This window comes from Micromys minutus (genome assembly GCF_963924665.1).
Source record: "Micromys minutus genome assembly, chromosome: 27".
Lineage (NCBI taxonomy): Eukaryota > Metazoa > Chordata > Mammalia > Rodentia > Muridae > Micromys > Micromys minutus.
In genome coordinates, this window is record NC_137962.1 from 1,890,574 (window position 1) to 1,910,959 (window position 20,386).

The 20,386-nt window shown below is 41.6% G+C and overlaps 1 protein-coding gene across 1 annotated transcript in view; it reads left to right on the plus strand.

Moving 5' to 3' along the window:
* The window catches only part of FER1L6 (fer-1 like family member 6), a gene marked incomplete at both ends in the record, with an annotated part of 122,170 nt that overhangs the window by 70,175 nt on the left and 31,609 nt on the right, over positions 1-20,386 (plus strand). The window contains 8 exons of the mRNA XM_080938937.1: positions 945-1,079; positions 2,712-2,861; positions 12,072-12,182; positions 12,427-12,588; positions 13,931-14,111; positions 15,825-16,051; positions 18,082-18,207; positions 19,922-19,958. Of these exons, the coding sequence (XP_080795063.1) occupies positions 945-1,079; positions 2,712-2,861; positions 12,072-12,182; positions 12,427-12,588; positions 13,931-14,111; positions 15,825-16,051; positions 18,082-18,207; positions 19,922-19,958 (1,129 nt within the window). The remainder of the gene's footprint in view (positions 1-944; positions 1,080-2,711; positions 2,862-12,071; positions 12,183-12,426; positions 12,589-13,930; positions 14,112-15,824; positions 16,052-18,081; positions 18,208-19,921; positions 19,959-20,386) is intronic.

Consider the following 20,386-nt stretch of genomic DNA (forward strand, 5'->3'; position numbering starts at 1 on the left):
CTTTTCATATACAACCACCAAGTCTGCTGTGTCTGAGCAAACTGGTGGGTACCTGGTTTGTTTCTGATTTTAAAATTCAAGGTCTCAAAGCCCCATTTGGTCTATCATTGGTTAAGTTCCCCACACAGCTTTTCAGAGCAAAGGAATAAAGTCACTCGTTTGAAACCCCCCCCCCAAAAAAAAAAAAAAAGTTCCTCTTGAGCACCCTGGGAAGAAAGCTACTGGCTAGTTGTGGTGAGACCTGAATGGTCCTTGACCAATACTTCAAACTATCATCTTTCCGAGATTTTTAGTTTCTCCATCTATAAAATAGGTACGACCTACTACCAATGTCACTGCTTGCTACCATAGCAATTCATCTTAAAGAAAGATGTCATGTCAAATAGTGAGGGTTATTCTGAAGATTCTGGACTACTCAAAGTAGTCAATGAATACCCACAAAACTGTAGTAGATGGGATTTAAAATACAACATTAGGGACTTTGATTGTATTTAATTCCCCCATTTTCAGTGAAGGGGATCTTTAAAGTAGAGATGTTAGTGGTGTTGCTAATGAAAGTAGATGATCCAGATGGAATTTCTGTTTATCATCTGTAGACTCTAGACATATGAACCTGTTGTCTTTTTTAACATGTATGAAAATAACAGTACTCAGAAAGATTTCAAGGTTTAAATGAAACAGTGCATGTACAATACTATATAGGTAGTAGACAATAAACACTCAATAAAGAGCAACTGATGCTATCTTAGCACCAAGGTAAATTGTAATTACTTGTGCAAATCATTTATGCAAATAGGTAAGTAAGCAGTACTGCACTAATAAAACATTATGAATACAAAGTTTTCCAGAAACTGGGAAATAACAGACAGTAGCCATGAATTTTCATTGCCTTTCATGTCTCTGTTGAACAACTGTTAAATGGCTCCTTTGTTGTTTCCTGCCAGGTCATTTCCCAGACTCTCTCTCCTACCTGGAACCAGATGCTGCTATTCAATGAGTTGGTTCTGCATGGCGAAGAGAGGGAGCTAAAGGAGTCCCCACCCCTCGTTGTGGTGGAACTCTATGACAGCGATGCGGTGGTACGTGTCACCAAGCAACACTGGCTACACCTTTCAAGTGCAGGAACTGCCTTTATGTGAACATCATAGAGTCCTGGCACAGAAAACTCAGCACCCAGAGGTGGTTTTGACCTCAGCACATTGTGATGCACTCATCCCTCCTTTATCTAGAGTTCTCTTTAAATCACAATCAAAGTCACATCTAATTTGCAAAATGTAGTCAACACCCACTTTCATAAGGATGTGATGCTTGCATAAGCCAACCCACAACTACAGCAAATCCCCAGCTGGTCCCTTATGACTGCTACATATAAAACTCCTCCAAGCTTTTTGGAAACAGGTTTCTGCTACATTTGCCTGGCTGAAGGGAAATGCATGGGCGTCTTCACTGATGCAGCCTGCTAACTCTCTTTGATTTAGCTACTGCTTGGCCCTGCAAGTCCACATTCATCCCAGCCCACTTTGGTTATGAACAAAATTTTTTCCTCCTCAATGAAGTTTATGTGTTAAAACTTCAGAAAAGCCCAAGGTTGACTTGGGTTTAAGCGACTAAAACAAGCATTCTTTTCTAAGTTAATAAGTCTGCAATGAATGACAAAGATTTATATCTTTTATTTGACATCCCTACCTCCTCAGGTAGAATCTATAATGTACAACAGTTGTTTTTAAAAGATTTTCCAAAGTTTCCTCACTCTCAGTGTTCTCTTGAGTGGACCAAGATCAGAGAAGAAACAGGATTTTGAGACTCACAAGAGTTGGAGGAACCATGGTGGCTATAAAAGCTTGTCCTGCCCTTCTTCTTCTCTAGAAATGAGGACAGATCTGGAAAGTTTGGATGCCTTAAGGTCATGGTCAGTGAGAGACAGAGTCAGGACTTAAACACACAACTTCTAGGCCTACTCTTCCCTGCACCTTTGATGTCTATGCATGTGTTACCTCCTCCCCCTGCTCCTCCCCCTGCTCATCCCCCTGCTCCTCCCATGCTCCTCCCCCTGCTCCTCCACCCCTGCTGTAAATTGGGCAGAATGTATTTATAAAATGTAGCTTTCCCTGTTTGGCATTCAGTAAAGATTTTCTGGTAGAAGACCCAAAAAGTAAACACCCTTCACTCTCCTTCCTGTGAAGAAGCTTCCCAACCCAATGCCATTGGCATTCCCTTATCACATATTGAGTACGTAATACCAACAATATAGAAGATTACATCACTTTGGGAATGTATGAACAAATAAAATGCTTTCTCCCTGTTTATAAACCTCAAAAAGGTTTAGTACCTGACTTAGGCTACACACATGGGGGGAGGGGAGAAGCAGATTTGAGACTTGGGTTTACTTATCTGTGAAGCTCACGATCCTGTCAACCATAGAAACTCCTTTAGAATGCTTGTCGTTCTCTTGCATTTTACTTTCCCCTCCCAGTCAGTCTACTCTAGTTGGTTATTTTAATTAATCTCTCTAGAGAAGGATTCTTGGTCTAGGGAGCCCCCAAGGTTGTCTTCTCAGCCTGAGAGTATCCTCTATCCCCCAAGCCATGAGTGGGGTTACGGGATAGGCTGATGCTGCTAACTACTAATTGTGTAAAAATGATTTGCAAAGTTTCCCTGATGCTGGGCAGAACTAAGTGGATGTCAATCAAAAAAACTCATTTCTTCCCTAGGGAAAACCAGAATATTTGGGTGCCACAGTGGCTGCTCCAGTAGTGACACTGGCTGATCAAGACTATAAGCCCCCCAAACTGTGCTATCACCCCATCTTCTGTGGGAATCTCTCTGGAGGGGACCTCCTTGCTGTGTTTGAGCTGTTGCAGGTAAGAGGTTAAGGGCATGTTTACCAGATTTTTTTTTTTTTTTTTTTTTTTTGCTCTGCTTGACCTGAAAAGCACCCTTCCTGGTTCTGCTATTTAGTGAAGCTATAGCGGTCCATCCCTGTTATCCTGTTCCTATGTGTGTCTCCTTTGAGCTAACATTTAACACCTTTGATAACACAAATTATTCTTAGAACTGTTGAACCACAAATCAGAATCCTAGAACGAAAGATCCTTCAGGGTTGGGTCATCAGCGTTTGAGCTACAGCACAGTTCCTCAGCTCTAACAGATCATAGACAGATATGAAAAAAGAAGCCATGGGACATTTGTGGGGTAGTTGCCTTGTGCCTAAAGTTATAGCTGTGACATCTCATATCATTCATAGGTCCCCTTGAGCCTTTGGAGACACACATTACTATTTTCATTAGAGAGACAGGAAACCAAGGACTGATGCACTTGGCCAACCTCATCTCCTTCTGTAGATAGACAGTTGAGCTGAGCTCTGAAACTGACCTTCACAGCTTCTACTTCTTGTACCATATCACATTGCTTCCCTGAAGTCCTAGAGGGAGTGTGTGCGCATGTGTGCATGTGTGCATGCGTGCATGTGTGTGCATGTTCCTCCCAGAGGAAGAAAACCTAAGTTTATGAATTGTGGCTGTCCAGAATAGAAACAGTAGGTCTTGAAGAGGATAAATAAGAAGGGAGCATCTGGGCTTGTCCTAGATTCCTCTCCCAGACCCTACACTCTCTCAGGCATCAGGTCCTGGTGACTCTTTGCTTTGGGATTAGGCCAGTCTTTCATCTTAGTCCATATAGAATGTTATAACAATATATAGATTGAACAGTTTAAACAACAAACATTGTTATATATTCTCACAGTTGAACCTGGAAGTCTAAGAAGGCACTGATAGATCTGACTGATACATCTGGTTTGTAGTGGCTACCTTCTCATTGTACCGTCATATAAGAGGGTGTTGTATGTAGTTTTGTTCTACCCACCTTTGCTCCAAAAGTAACTACACTACCAGCCACCACCAAGCTTCCCTTGAATCCTTGGATATAAAACACACACACAGTGGTTCATTTTCAACTTGCCTTCTTGGCACAATTGTTCGGTGCTACTATCTCTCTCCTGGAAAAAATGTTTCTTCTCTGTTTCTCCCATCTGCCCTAAACTTTAGTTGCTAAATTCCCCTGACCACCCACCTGTAGGAGCAGCACTCTGCCTCCAGGGACCCAGAAGTCCTGCCTTCTGCACAGCAATTAGTCCATGGCTTTCTTTACTAACATCTGGAACAGGACCTTAGCATCAGAATCGCCCCCTGCAGGGAGGGAGAATATATAAAGGACTGACCACATTCATGAGAGCTCTGGATTCTTTTTTAAGGCTGAACCTCTAAATGTCATTGTGTGTGGGGGGGGGGGTTACATTTGAACATCTAAGTTTAACACTTGATTAATAACATCTTTTATAGAAAGATTCAATTTTCAAAAATTCCAATTTAAAATAAAACAAAACTCAACTCACTTGATAATAAAATTGGAAGGCACATATCTCTAGTGCACACAGTACACAAGCACATGAACTGGATCCCACAGACATAAATCTCAGACTTACCACATTTTGGAATGTGACTCTGTTTAAAAATTTAGAACATTAATAAGCCTACCCAAAGTGTTTTGTATAGAGCAGTCTACGTATAATATTTTATATTAATATTTCTATACTAAGGATATTAAAGCAAAATCTTTGGTCCCAGCTATTGATTTTAGACATTGAAAGGGACAGCAATGCAGCGATGTGGTCAGCATGACGGGTCTGAGTTTAGACTCCAGGTAGAACGATTTCTAACCAAAATGGAGAGCTCGATTGTGTTAATTATTAAGGGGACATTTAGGTTAGATGTACTTGTATTTGAACCCAATTTCTCTTCACAATCTGCAGCTTGAAGGTTGTAATTTCCAACACTGATGAATTCCTAAGTCCATTCTATCAGACTTTGTCATCTATGTTTTAAGTCACCTAAAGGAGAACTTTTAATGGAGAAAATGGCAGCTTTGGAGAAAGAGTAAACTTGCCAGGGAAACTGAGTCTGCATGAGGAGAAGTAAAGTCATGAGGATTCACTCAGCTCCAAGTAGATGGAAGTCTGCCAGGGTAGAAAAGTAAAACTAGAAATATCTGTCTTATAAACACTAGGTTCTGGGATGCTGGGGTGTTCTAGGATGATAAACCAAGTGGCCTCCAACAAAACCATCTATAGCTAGATAGGTGTGTGCTGCTCAGATGTGTGGGGGTCAGAATGGAAGGCAAACCTTCTCTCAAAGGAGAGCTGTCAGCAAGATGTTCTGGTTCAAACCCAGGCAGATACCAAACAACACTGAATCCAGACAAAAAGAGCTTTGTCCTTATAATCATCCCCACTTCTAGACAGAGGCTTTGTTTTCTGTTCCCCTATCACATCAACTGACAACTTCCCTTCCCAAGAGAGACCAGCTTTAGACTTGATGGCTACAGAAAAGTATTTCTTGTGTTTTCTTGGGATATCAGTTCCTCCAAATGGGGGGAGGAGGTTATACAACAAATGCTTCATATTACATATTCCAGTAACACATGTTTCTACTAGAGTTTTTATGTGTATATGATGGTGTATGTATGTGTACATATTTGTGTGCATCCAAATTTAAATGTGGGTAGCATGCATGTGCACATGTATGTGTGCATGTGGAGCCCTGAGGTCAGATGTTCTCAGTCACTCTCCATTTTTTTGAGACAGGGCCTCCCACTGATCTGTAGCTGATTAGTCTAGACAAGCTGTTCAGCAAGCTCCAGGGATACGATGTACCCCACTCTCCAGCTCTGGAATCATTTCTTAGATGGATGCTGGAAATCACACACTCAGCCTCATGCTTGCATGACTGGCACTTTTCTGACTGTACATCTCACCCAGCTCTGTGTCAACTATTTTGTTCTAATTTTACTTTCCATTTCCCTGTTTTACTTAGCCACAGGAAGGTTCCTTTTAATGAACTATGTCCACTTTCTTTTTAAGGATACTAGAGCATAAACCATCGACAGAGGTGGTGGCTGTCTTGGGAGAACTAGACCTGGTCTGGCACTCTGTGTGTGAGAATGGCTGAGCTGGATCTAGGGACCTACTCTTCTAAACTCACAGATATCTTTATAAGTGCTCTTAGCCCAAGTCTACAAGTCTCTCAGTAAATCTTTCAATGAGGAGCTGAACAAGTTGACTTCTAAAGATGACCTAAGGGCTCTGCCATCTGAGACTTGTGGTCCTACCCACCTTTTCTCTCAGAACTAGGCACACTGTTGAGGCACCTGCTGCTTCCCAACAGGTGACCTATAGAGGAGCATTTTCAGAGATAGGAAGCTCAGAAGATGCAATCTGTCATGGTTTAATTATGACTTCTCATTTGACTACTTGTTCTAAAAGTGATTTGATCATCAGAGCGATTGTCTTAGCAGGTGGAGCTCGGACATGCTGAGCTCACTGGGACTAGACTAGCGTTCACTTCCCACAGCTGTTATCTCTTTTTGTCTGCGCACAGCTTGGTTTTACTTCCCTGCTTCCCATGCTGAGATACTCCCCTGACTCAGGAGTTGATGGCATGACTTTTCTATATATCCATCAAAGCCATTGTGCCATCAGCCATACATGCTAGCTGTCCCTTCTCTTCTTGATCTTAGTTCATCCCTGGCTGTTAGCTCAGCTCCTCTGGCTGAGTATGCAAATCCAACATAATTCTGTTCATGGTATCTATGCCCATAATCTGAGCAGCCTGTAGTTGCTTTTGTGCCTGGTTCCTGTCTTCTCTGTTTCTGGAATATTCTAGTCCTCATGTCAATCATTCTCCTGTTCTTGATATTCTCCACCTTCCTTCTAGAACATGAGTTGGCCATGCTTCACTTCACTCCTCTTCAGCTGCTCCCCACTCTTTACCTACAAGACTATTTACCCAAGTTTGCTTTTTTAAAGATACCAGTTCCTCCAAATGTAGCAAATAGAGTTGAAGAAGTGTTTCTTGTAATATTTCTCTTTGGAATTTGAAATACCTGCTACTATGGTCTGTTTTTTTAAAAAGGACCTCTGAAGAACATTTTAAAGTGTCTTTTTCAAAACCCAGTATTTCCAAGTGTAACTACAATACCGTTTTGTTTTTATTATACTGGCTAATATTCCATGGGAAAAAAAAACTTACACTGTACATGAATATCAAATTCACAGTCTGGTTTTTAAGTTGTCTCAAAAGTTGTCCTCAAACTACTTTCTCAGGGTCACTTAATATTCAAGTTGCCCTACAGCCACTATGACCTTCTTATGCCCAGTCTCTCTGGGTTCCTGGATCTCACAGACTTCCTCTTCTGCTCTTAGGCATTCTGTTAACTCATTCTGAAATGTCTCCCAACTCTGCCCACCTCAGTTTCTGCAGAGCCATTTAACTGATGATTAGAATTATCAAAACTCAGAGCATTAATTTTCTGTTCCAGCTTGCCTACTCCACCACAGTCTAAATGGTCTCTCCCTTTCTATCCTGCTCTTTGCCTCATTCTCTATTCAATTCATGCCTTACCTCCTCTGTCACTGTATCAGTCTCTGGAAGACAAGGATTGCTTTATTCATTGATTCATACATTCAAAAATGTATTTATGTAGTGTCTACCATGTATGAGTGTGTTCCCGAGGAATGTTTCTAAACAGACAAAACACAGCTCTTGCTACCTGTCTACCATACTTTCCAAATTCTACATAGGTTCACTACATATCCCAAGGAAGGACCATTTCTATCTAGTTCCGTGAGTAGATACCATTGGAGTTTTTTAGTGAACAGTGTTTATAAACCATGTCCTGTGTCTGCCTGCCACACCCCAGGAACAAAGCTTTCACTTACTATCATGTAAGCTTTGCCCACTTTTTAAATTTTATTTTTTAGTCTTTGTCCCTGTGATGCAGAACAAGGAAAAGCTATTGTTTTTGCCTTTCATTTAAGTTCCACTGGCTTGAGCAAAGTAAGATTCTTCTTTGTGTTTGCTGCTCATTAAACCCTCTCATTCGTGGACTAAATTAAGTGAATAAACTGGTTTTACATTCTCTGTGTGTTCTCCCTGATTTAAAGTTATCAGTTAATGATCTACTAATCTGAATTGGGACATTCACTGACAATAAAATAGGGACAGGTCAGAAGACCAAGAAGGAGACTCTGGCATAGTGTTAAGACCTTCAAGAAGATTCTGCTCAGGCCTAGAAGATTCTTGAGCCCTCAGCTAATCATAGAGATGTCACTTATCTCCACTACTGGCTAACATGTCAGTACATGTATATTTTTACCTTCAAATTTCCTTCCTGTGGAGCATTATCTGCTGTAATGTCCCCTTGGTAACTAAGGTCTGTGTTCACACACACATACACACACTTGGTATTTGAACTAAAACCCAATATATTTCCTCTGAGTTTTTTGTTTGCAAGGGTTGGTGACAATTTCTTTCAGTGTTGTGAAAATACAACTCTGCCTGATAAGAAGTTGTATTATTCTTATTATTGCTCCTTTGAAAAGTAGACTTTTACCAGGGTTTTTTTTTTCCTGGTGGCTCCATTTCTTTCTTTTTACTTTAGGTTTCAATTCTTCACTGAATTCCTCCATCAAGTCTTTTATTGAACAGATTAGGCACTGTTATTGTAAAGTTTATGTCTGATGATGATGCTTCCCAAATCCCTTGGGATCTAGTTCCTTGGTCTTTTGGTATTTGACTATAGTGTCCCCTCCTTTCATACCATGTTTCATTGTGCAAAGGAAATTGTATATAACAATATGTAGAGAAATGGGAGCCCAATGTATATCCTTTCCCTCTAGAGAACTTAACTTTTTCTTTTTACTTATGAATTATTCTGAAGCCACTAGTGCTTCACTCTGCACAGCATTGGAACTGATCAGATGAGCCATCCATCTAATGGAGGCACAACAGCATTGTGGAAAACCAGCGTATATTATATTCTGCTGAATGGGGGTATGGGTTAGCTAAGCTCTGTAGAGTTCTTGGTAGGGGAGCAGTCTTGGGCTGTAGACACTTGGGAGGAGGAAGCTGTGGTTGGTACTCTGTATATACTGTTAGCATCTGTACTGAGACCTGGGGCAAGTCTTGCCATGAGGCTTGGACATCTTAATATGGTGGTGGTCATGCCAACAACATACATTCTTTCAGGGCTTAATTCATCTTACACAGCAGCAATCCAGAGTCCACTGCATCCAACTAGAGACAACTTAAAGTTGAGTCTTGCTCCTTCCAAGGCCAGTTCAGCTTTCCTTCCCTCCTCAGCAATTCTCTGTGGCAGAAAGCATGTGAATGCTTATGCCCTTCAGCAACTCTTCACAGCAACTCTGTGACTTGGACATCACTGTCCCCATTTCACCAGTGACAGGGCTGAGATGCAGAGATCCAGAATAACTTTCCCAAGTTCATCCAGCTAGAAGGTGAAAGATCCTAACCTGCACTGAGTAAGAGAAGGTTGGATGATGAAAGGAGGAAGACAGAGGAGAAAGGCTCCTGAACATCTGTAGTTATCCAGACACACAGGGTTCAGATTAAGGTCATACATGGCCCTGAGAATAAACAGCTCTTTAATTTTTGCACTGGGTACAGCAGGTACCCATTTGCCTCATCTTTGCTCTAGTTGTACAGCTAGACGTTTGTGAGTTCCTCATATTTCATCTTCCCTAGGATATTAGAGCAAATTGTTGTTCGCAATAAGTCACTCCACTCATCCCAAGTTGAATCACATCACCTTTATAATAGTCCCTCCTTTCCCAGGATTCCATGTGCTAAGAAACTACATACTATTAATACAGGCCACACTGACCCATTTTATTGTAAAGAAATGGGAATTGGTCAACCAAGTGCAGAAGTGGTTTTGTAAGTGGCCCTCTACTTTCCTTCTCTGAGCCTCAGATACTGAGCTGGGCACCACTTGGGTCCTTCAGGATCTGATGCTTGGTTAAATATTGCTTTGGGGTCTATGACTCGTCTCTGTGAGACTCAGAGCTTGGTCAAGAGGATGTCCTTACTTACCTCATCTTGTACTCCAAGCCCTCAAGCAGTACGCACATACAGTGGCTTATTGATAAATGTTTACTAGCTGACTGACATATTGGCTCCATATGCTAGAAAATGACTAATGCCTCATCAAAGCTGGCAAAGCGTGAGCATCCCCCATTTCACTTTTATAGACATGTTCTGTTGGTCATGGCAGATGTGGTTAAGCCAATTACGTGAAAGCCCAGAAAAAGACATGCAGATGCTACAAATACCAACTAGGTCAGAGATAACTAAGCTGCAAAACAAGCCATAAAGGGAAGCTGGTACAGTGAGAATGGGTACCAGTTGCCTGGCACTGCCTACTAACATCGCTGGGAGGCTAACATCACTCATAAAGTCATGGAAGAGCTAAAAGGCTCACAGACAGACACTGCACATTTTCTCTCATTCATATTTCTTAGAGCTTATACAGTTATGCAAAGTCTTGTGTACATGTAAGACAGGAGAGTAGAATGAAACTCTGTAGATAAACTAAAAGGACTAATGGAGGTGAAGGGAAAATGAGGGATACTGCGCACTTGTATGAAAGTGTCCTTACATAACCCAACATGATGCATCACGAATAGCAAACAACCAGCTAAGACAGTGTCTGAAAAAGAGCTGAGGATGAACATTCTTTTTATTCTATTTTAATCGGCCATGTAACAACCATGCATATTTATAACTCATGTTCACTCTGTTATAAAGTGGAAGAGCTTTTTAAATAATGTGGAATGGGAAGATCAAGGCACTTGAGATCCCTAGAACTTCAGAACCCTCAATTTCTGCTAATCATGTTTGTCCTGCTACAGTACAACATTAGAAATTATCCCTTAAGTACAACTGAAAGTGTTAATCATCGTTTGTTCAGCCCCATCCCAATTCTCACCCTTCTCAGGCGCTAAGAGTCATTATTAGGCATGTTTTTCAAAAGGCAACATGCATGAGGCTGCAGAGATGGTTCAAGAGTTAAAAGCATTTGCTTCTCTTGCAGAGGGCCCAACTTGGTTCCCAGCACCCACATGGTGAATTACAACTATGCGTCACTCTAGTTCCAGAGGATCAAACATCCTCTTCTGGGCTCTATAAGCACTGAGCACGCCGAAGATACGCATACATGGATGCACATAAACACTCATACACATCAACTAAAGTGAAATAAAATAAATAAAATCTTAAAAAGCATGTTTAAAAAATTCTTGTGAAAAGGGAACACATGTTTCTTTATTCTGAGAGCTCTGAGAAATCAGCCTGGGTAATCCACTCAAAAGCAAACATTTATGACCTTAAATATTTACCCCCAGCTCTTAAGGGATCCCACAGTATGGGAGAGACGAAGTGGCTGAAGGGTCACTCACAAAAGCCTGGCTTCTGCTTTGCTTGTGCCTGTATAGAACACACAGGACAGAGAGCAGGAAATTGTCACAGTAACTGGGACCCAATTTAGAATGGCTCTTGACAGATGGGAGCAGTGAGGTAGGTCTCAAAAGAGAGGGCAACATGGCCTACATGTGGAAAAGTCCCAGTCTTTATTAGACTTCTCTAGGTTCTTTGTGGTGTATTTCTGCAAAGCACACTGATTGTTCTATAGTTTCATTATGTTCAAGGGCACAAAAGTGATTCGTTTTCTCCCTAAGTTCCACACTCAAAAGATTTTATTTTTTGCTTCACTGATTCACAGTCTCTATTTCAGTAAATACAATCTCATTTCCTAGCTGTGCACTATGGTCTTTCTGAAGCTCTTGACTCTCTGGTGGCAGTGGGTAGTAAAACCTTCAAAAGCTTAGGATGTGACCACAGCCCCTTTCCGTTCATTGGTACATATTTTTGTGTTGTTTTTATCAGGCTGTGAACATCTATACACTTGTGGGAGGTTTTGCTCCCCATTATCTGCTGCAAGTTCACTGAAAGCAGCCTCATGGCACACCCTGAGTGCTCACTACATGCTTGTCAATCAATATTCTTATCATTAATAGTTGGCAGAAGGTGATATGCTGCAAGGTTCGTGTTGTACTGAAAGCTGATGGAATAAAAATGTCTTGCCGGAAACGTGCTGCAGAGCCTGTCTACTCTTCCTCACATCTCTCAAGTCTGCTCACTAAGGGCTGTTTTGTGTGACAGGTACCTTCTTCTGGACTACAAGGCCTTCCTCCCACTGGCCCACCTGACATCACACAGATCTATCCTGTTCCCTCCAACATCCGGCCAGTGCTTAGTAAATACCGAGTTGAGGTACGGTTCAGAAAGTGGGGAAGCTTGCCCCATAGGATTCAAGGGGAGGTGGTCCCACCTGCATCATTGAAGGAATTGGCAGAGTGGGCAGCTGACTTCGGGGAGACCCCACCTGCTGAACTGGATAGGGTGGGACCTCCCACTAACTGCATAGTTTGCATATGGTCGCTCCCAGTATTCACATTTGACTTTTCCATTGGTCATACACCAGGTTCCTCTCTGGCTCTGTCCACTCTCTCTTCAGGTCCTTTTCTGGGGTGTCCGAGAAATGAAGAAGGTACAGCTCCTCTCTGTGGATCGGCCACAGGTTCTCATTGAGTGTGGAGGACGAGGTGTGAAGTCTTGCGTGATCCAGAGTTACAAGAACAACCCCAACTTCAGTGTGCAGGCAGAGGCCTTTGAAGTGGTATGGATTTTTCCTCCGCAGCTGATCTCCCTTTCCTCAGCTGGTCTTCTTTCCTTTACCCACTTGGCCTGGAAAGGAGATGCTTCAAGATTTCAAGTGTCTTCATGGGTAGAATAATTATGGAAAGTCAGGATTTTAGAATGAGGAAAAAAGCAGATATATGTTGTTTAAATGTCCAGGTCTATCTTTTAAATTTATTTATCTTTTAATAAAGCAAAGGAAGCTAGGAAACATTATCCTAGGCAGGTTTCTTTGAAACACTAGTCCATACCAGCCTCACCTGCTGTATATTCCCAGCTTGGCATCATAGTGGAGGCCTGTCATCCTCCTCACTCAGGAAACTGAGGCAGAAGGATCACAAGTTCAAGGCCTTACCAGAGCAAAAAGAGTGCTCCAGATTAGTCTGGGCCACTTAGTGGAGCATTATCTTAAAAATAAAAACTAAAACAGTGACAGAGTGCTTGCCTAGCATGTGTAAAACTCTGGGTTCAATGTCCAGTACACACCCTCACACACACCAAAAGAAGATATAAAACATCAGGTCTAGCCCTGTCTACCAAATAAAGAAGTGTTTAGAATGGGACAGACACCCCTCACTTAACAAGCCCCCTACTTGCTTCTTCTAAGAACTGCTGGCCACACAATGCTCTGTAGAAATTTACTTTGATGGCATGTTTAAATAACATTCTTTGTGTTTATGTTAGATGCTCTCCTGCATAAACTTTTGTCTCTTGACAGCTCTGCTCTTATTTATTTCAATATTTCAACACACACAGTTTTAGTGTGGTTTGGAACTATCTATGGAAATCAAGTTTTCTCTGACAACCTACTCGACTCCACAGATACACGTTCTAAATGATCAGATATGACACTAAAGCCTGTGCAGTATCACCAACCTTCCACAAAAGACGTCATGGATCCTCATGGGGCACTGAAGGAGACAAATGTGTATAGCGCTGTCCCCTTAGCTCCACTCCCCATGGCTTGACCTTTATCTGTTTCCCATATTGGGGACTAGTTAAGCTGCCATTTGAAATGAGGGTTCAGTAATGACACACTAAGAAGACTGAAAGCATCACCGTGGAAATTCAGAAGTGGGGGAGATTGTGCCATTTATCTTTTAAAAATGTGTACCTAGAGTGAGTTGGTATTAGAAGAATCCCCACAGTTTCAGGCTTAGGGAGACTCTCCTTAGAGTGTGGGCAAGCTGCAGAACTACTCTGAAGACTAGAATGTCAAGGCCAGGAGAAGGGAGGCAGACACCCAGCAGTGCCTGCCTGTGGTCTACCTGTGGAGCAGAGCCACCCCAGGTAGAGTCATTTTCCTTCCACATCCCCTGCAGGAACTGCCTGAGAATGAGCTCCTGCACCCACCGCTGAGCATCTGTGTGGTAGACTGGAGGGCTTTTGGGAGGAGCACCCTCGTGGGCACCTACACCATCAACTGCTTGAAGCAGTTTCTGTGTAAATCCAGAGAGCCCCTTGCCTTAACTTCACAGATGGATGGAGCTGGGGCCAGACCAGGTAGGAAGTACACCCTAAATCTGAGAGCAAAAAGACTATAGAATCATAGTGTCTGTGGGTGTGGACAGGGGTATCTGCCTCAAAGACAGTCAGTGGCTGGATGGGTCTTTCTGATTAACTTACATCTCTGCTCTCTCTGCCACAGTTGACGAATTATTTAAGACTCATGTCAGAATCAAGTCCTCTGTTGAGACATCTTTGAATATTCTTTAAACTCTTCTCCCCAGCCCTAATTTTATGTGATTTTTCTTGGCTTTATGCTAGGAGTTATTTTAATTTGTCCCACTTTTGATTCTCAAGGGTTTATAGTTAACCCTACCTCTCATCTTAACACTGCACACACACACACACACACACACACACACACACACACACACACACACCCCATTCCTTCATGGGGGTCAGAAAAAGACATCAGACACCCCGGAGCTGGAGTTAAGGGTGATTGTGAGCCATTTGATGTGGATGTTGGAAACCTAGCTTAGGTCTTCTGCAAAAGCAGTGTGCACTCAGCCATCTTCCAAGTCCCTCTTGTAAATTTAAGCGCATTTGATCTGCACACATGATATAATGTTGTAATGTTTTTGGTTCTTTTCACTACATTCTAATATCATCTATATTGCCATGTGCGCATTAGTTTATCATGACTATCCATTGCATCTACTGTATTTTCCCCAATTGGGCTAGATTCCTAGTTGGTTTATAATTCCCTACTTTTACAAAAAGTTCTCTGATAAAAGTACCTGTGTATATTTCTCATGGGAGGATACTATGAGGGAATTTCTTCAGCCTAGTTACCCAGGACTGAAAGTGCTGTTCCCAAGGAATGTGTACATAAAACTGTTTTGAATGTAGACAGGAAGCACTCTGAAGGACTGTACTGATTACTCCACTCCAACTGTCTCCATTACTGCATCTGAGCCCCATATGTTTTCTCTTGCAGCATGCTCTCTAGCCCCCGCCTCTTCACCTAATACTATCCAATTTTGTACAGTTGAGTTTTGCTTGTTTGGCTAATGGGATCTTGCTATTCTGTGGATGCTTACTTTAGCTTGGGTTTCTGTGTTTAGCACCGAGTAGATACCTATGAGAGTTTGTTGGATTAATTTTACTGTTGAAAGTCACACCTTGGTAGCCATGGAGACTCGAGACTGAGAAATTGTAATCAGTGCTGAGTTGTACAACGTGAAGTGCAGAGGACATTTGACAACTCTGAACAAGTTTTATGACCCTTAATGATATCAGTGACCCAGTTAGAATCTTATAGAGTCCAATGATAAAACTCTTGTGTCTTAGTGAGAGCTTCTATTCCTGCACAAACACCATGACCAAGAAGCAAGTTGGAAAGAATAGGGTTTATTCAGCTTACACTTCCAAATTGCTTCCACGTGCTCTGAAACCTCAAAATCTCTATGGATTTATACATTGAGAGAGACAATCAATGTAGAGGACCTGTACCCTAAATCTTGACTTTTGATCCCAATGTTCAGAGTTTCTCTAAGGAATCAATAATTAATAAAGGCACTCATTGACTGACTATTGTATATCAATGTCGTATATCATAGTCTAATTTTATCCCCTTAGGAAAATGGGTAGTTTTACTGTCCTCCTAGAAATAAGGGAAGTGATGTTCAGAAGTTTCAAGAACTTGCCATATTTGAATCTGGTTATAATGGCTGTGTTCCCTGTCTAACCAAATGAGTTTTCATTCAGCCATTTCAGATTCACTAGCAACAACCGAGTCTTCTGAACTCATCAGCTCCTCCCAGAATCTCCCAACAGATCTCATCTATGTAGATGTTGAACCATCTGCCACCATGATACCTGACTCTACTCAGGTCCAGACAGCCACCCTGATCGATATGCCTGACTCCTCTCCGATGCTGGAACCTGAACACAAACCTGTAGTACAAGGACCACCAAAAGATGGACACAGCAAGGTCAGCCAGGGTAATCCTGAATCTTATTTATAAGCCTCAGTGGAGTTTGCTTTGGAAAACGTAGACAGTAATCCTGTGGCCAGCTATGTGACCTTGAGTCAACAACTTCACATTTCTGGGTATCAGATTCCTCATTTACAATGAGGATATTGATGCCAAACTCAAAGTACTCTTGGAGGATTGGAAAGTCACTGTGTATGAAATTAAAGTGTTAGTCAGATGTAACAGAAATATTTAATGAAACAAAAACTCTTCCAAATTCATTAGTTTGGAAAGGCAAGGGTTTCTTCATCCAAGACTACTGCTCTAATATTTAGAACCTCCTTTTAACAAGGTCAGACATGACCAAGAAGATGTGTCCTTTGAATTCTAAAGAGGAGAAAGATTCTTCATCTTCAGTTAAGAAGACTTCTGGAAGGTGTCTGCTGTCACAGCACTCTTGACAACCCCGATGACCTCAAAACTGAGCAGGGTTGCTCCTGTGGGAGTTTCTGAGGATGGAGAGGACCAAAGGTCACAGAACAAAAAAATGATGTCAGTCTTCTGAAGTCAAAAATTTAGTTGTAAACCACTAGATAGTTTTAAACTTTTCGTTATGGAGTACAATGGTACAGAGTTGTAATCCCAGTTCCCAGAAGGCTGAGGCAAGAGGACCACAAGTTCAAAGCCACCCTAGGCTACATAAGGAGAGTCTGTCTCAGAAAAAATTCCTAAGAAGTTTCTTGTCCAGATGATGGTAAAAATTGAAATGCAAAAATGAGTATGATGTGATGAATATTCTCTTGGTCTGTACCAGCACATCCTTCCTCTGTGTCCTCTCGCCAGGTTCTCTTCATTGCCCTAGCTTTGCACCAGACACTTAAGTATGATTTGTTGACATCATGTCTTTGTATGTCACATCCTTGATAGAGTGTTTGGCACACGGTAGGTCCACTAGAGATTCTGGGCAGAGAAGAGATGATGAGTGTATGGTGAGTCTTCTATAAATAACTGCCAATATTATAACCATCTTCTCCAAATGCCTCCTTTCTCAAATATGTATTTATAGTTATTACATATAACTAAAATTCTCCTACTGCCCACAGCTTGTTTTAGATGTAACTTCCTTGTACTTCTTAAATTAGAAATTAAGCCAACTGGGAGGTTCCTACTTCATGTCACTAGAACTTCCCACAGTGAAGTAGGCTAGCATTGTCAACCTTAGTTGAGAAAATTGAGAATTATATATTTTACATTAATTGCTTAGGAATTTTTATTGGATATTTTCTACTTACATTTCAAAAGTTATCCCCCTTTTCCAGTTTCCTCTTGGATATTCCCCATCCTATCTCCCCCTTCCCATGCCTCTATGAGAGTGTTCTCCCACCCAGGCACTCCCTCCCATCTCCCTGCCCTGGCAATCCCATACACTGAGGCCAAGGGCCTCTCCTCTCACTGATGCCTGACAAGGCCATCCTCTGCTACATATATGGCTAGAGCCATGGGTCCTCCATGTGTGCTCATTAGTTGGTAGTTTAGTCTCTGGGAGCTCTGGGGGCTCTGGTTGGTTGATATTGTTGTTCTTCCTGTGGGGTTTTGAACCCCTTCAGCTCCTTCGGTTATTTTTCTAACTCATCCTTTTGGGACCCCATTCTCAGTCCAATGGTTTAGGGATTATTAACTCAAGATAACTTCTGAAGCCAACGTTCTTTCTGTTATATGACTTTGTATCACATGGTCTGGTACCCATTTGTTGCATGTCTCTCTCTTCCACTGAACTCAGAGATTTCTGGTTTTGTGATGAAGTTCTACTATATACCTAAAGTCAAACACAATATATCACATTTTTATAACTATTGACTGAATTAATCAATGAATGGATGAAAACATAATTAAATGTTCATTTACTGAAACAACATGGAGAAATGCTATCATAAAACCAATATCTGTCCACCTCTCACTGGGCACCTACATAAGATTCTTCTTCAGTTAACTAGATAGCTTCTGAATGTACACAAGGCCCAACTAGTAACCTATCTCTCATTCCTTAGCAAGATCCCAGGAAGCCTTCCCGGAGATCCACCAAAAGAAGAAAGAGGACTATAGCAGATGAATCTGCTGAAAATGTCATCGACTGGTGGTCTAAGTATTATGCCTCCATAAAGAAAGCACAGAAGGTAGAGTCTCCCTTGCCTGTGACAGTCAAGGGACTCAAAGAAAATATGGTATCTTCTCCCTTTCTCAAGGTTACATGCCTCCATTTAAATTCTGGCATGAAGAGCCTGGGGATTTAAACATGATCCTGTCTGGCAGTCCATTGCTGTCTCGTCTACTTTCCAGGGACTGAACTCTTAAAGAAACTTGATCCTCCCTCTCTTAGGAACTTAATAATTGCTCCTGAGTTAGGGGCAGAACTTCAGGCCCAACTCTTCTTTCCATGCTGGGATTCAGTCTGACCTGGGATTGCATAGGTCTTGTGCATGCCGTCATTGCTAATGTGAGTCCATATGCAAAGTTGCCCTGTTGTGTCCAGATGAGATATTTTCTTTGTGGTATCATCTACCATCTCTGGCTTTTACATTCTTCCCACTCTCTCTTCCACAAAGATCCCTTAGCATTTGATGGAAGCGTGTCATACAACTAACTATTCCCTTCACAACTTGAGCATCCAGGAACAGTTGGGCATTACCCTTTGACTTGATGGGGGGAAAGACACAGAGCTGGGTGGGAAGAAAAGAAGAAGTGGGTATGGACAGAGTTGGATGAGGGGGTCAATCAAAACTCATAGTACAAAATTATCAAAGAACTGATCTTTTAAAGATTAATGTTTTTAAAACATGGTTCTGTTAAATGCAGTAGGGAAGAGCCTAGAAGACCATGAGTCCTAATTACAAGTTCCCTTTCTGGCTAGAGGTGGTATAGAACACAAACTGTTGGAAATCCTGTAAGGCTATTCAGTATAAATAGTATATACATGATTTGACCCCTGTGAGCCTTAGGAAAGTCAGCAAGGAGAAGTGGGCAGCAGGAGCAGGAGGTACTATAGAGCCTCAGGGCTTCAGCAGAATTCTACATTTGTAGGGGAAATAATCCACATTTAAAAAAATCTTGGAATAGCAAATAGTAATAATTGATGGGTTGTCAGAGCAACCATAGGGTATCATGCACATGGATCATTAATACAAGGATGAAGTCATAACACTGAAGAGCCATGGGGAATGGACCTGCAATTTCGGGTAACAGTTCAATGACCAATTTTACTATGATTTACCAACCCCAAGTTAAAAAGAAAGCAAAAATTAGTCACATGCTATCATAGCTGAGATTGTGAGGACTCTATAAATTAGAAAGACAATGTTTTCACCCAGGACTTCTCAAAAACACTGGTGCACGCTCAACTAACAAACCAAATACTAGCCCCTTCTTCCACACCACTTTCCGTTTCAGAATGATGTTTGCTTGCACTTCCTATGAATAGTTAACCTTTTGTTGTTTATCTACTATACTTCCCAAGAGACCAACATATCAGCATGTAAAGCTCATGGGCAGGCTGTGGGGTGCTGCAGGGAAGCATAAAAGTTTGTCTTTCCTATGGCTGTGAAAAACATGTCAACAGAAAATAATCAATAATCTTCACATTGGTGACACTTGACACTTTTTTTGGCTGTACAGGTGCCTATTCTCTAGGGTTGAAGCATCCCTACTGTAGCTAGAAGTCATGTCTTCACAGTGAGGCTTCATTCTAGAGACTCCTTGGAAACTATTTTATTATTATCAAAATGGCATTCCTGAGATTACAAAAAGTTGAGATAATCAAATTAGAGTATTAAGCACTCTGATTTAGTAAAGTAGACATAGCCAAGTCAATAATTTTATTCCTCTCTTTTTAAGGAAAAGGAGAACAACCACAAGGAGAAAAGGGCCACAGGTAAGCAGCTATTTGGGGGAGGTGGGTACTTGGATATAGAATGGGGCCATCATAGTAAAATTCTATGGGAGGTATATTCTATCTCTGCTCCATTGCTTACATAAATAAGGTGGTAACATGTTCCAAAATCTTGCAGAGGTTTAAAGGATAGGACCTACCTGATATTTCTTGAGTTCAGTCCCATTGTACTAGAAAAGAGAATCTTACGGGTATTAAAGCTGAACTGGTCTGTAATTCAAATTAGCTTCTGGAACTGACTGGCTCGTATCCTATTTAGAGCTTTCATGTGGAAGTAGCAGGATAAAAAGTAGAATTGAGCTGGAAGCCCAAACCAACAAGATAAATGTTAACAGTGCTGAGTGTAAAGATCTGGATCCAGGATCCAAAACTTACGTTGCAAGGATTGGTTAGATCTGATTTGGCAGAAT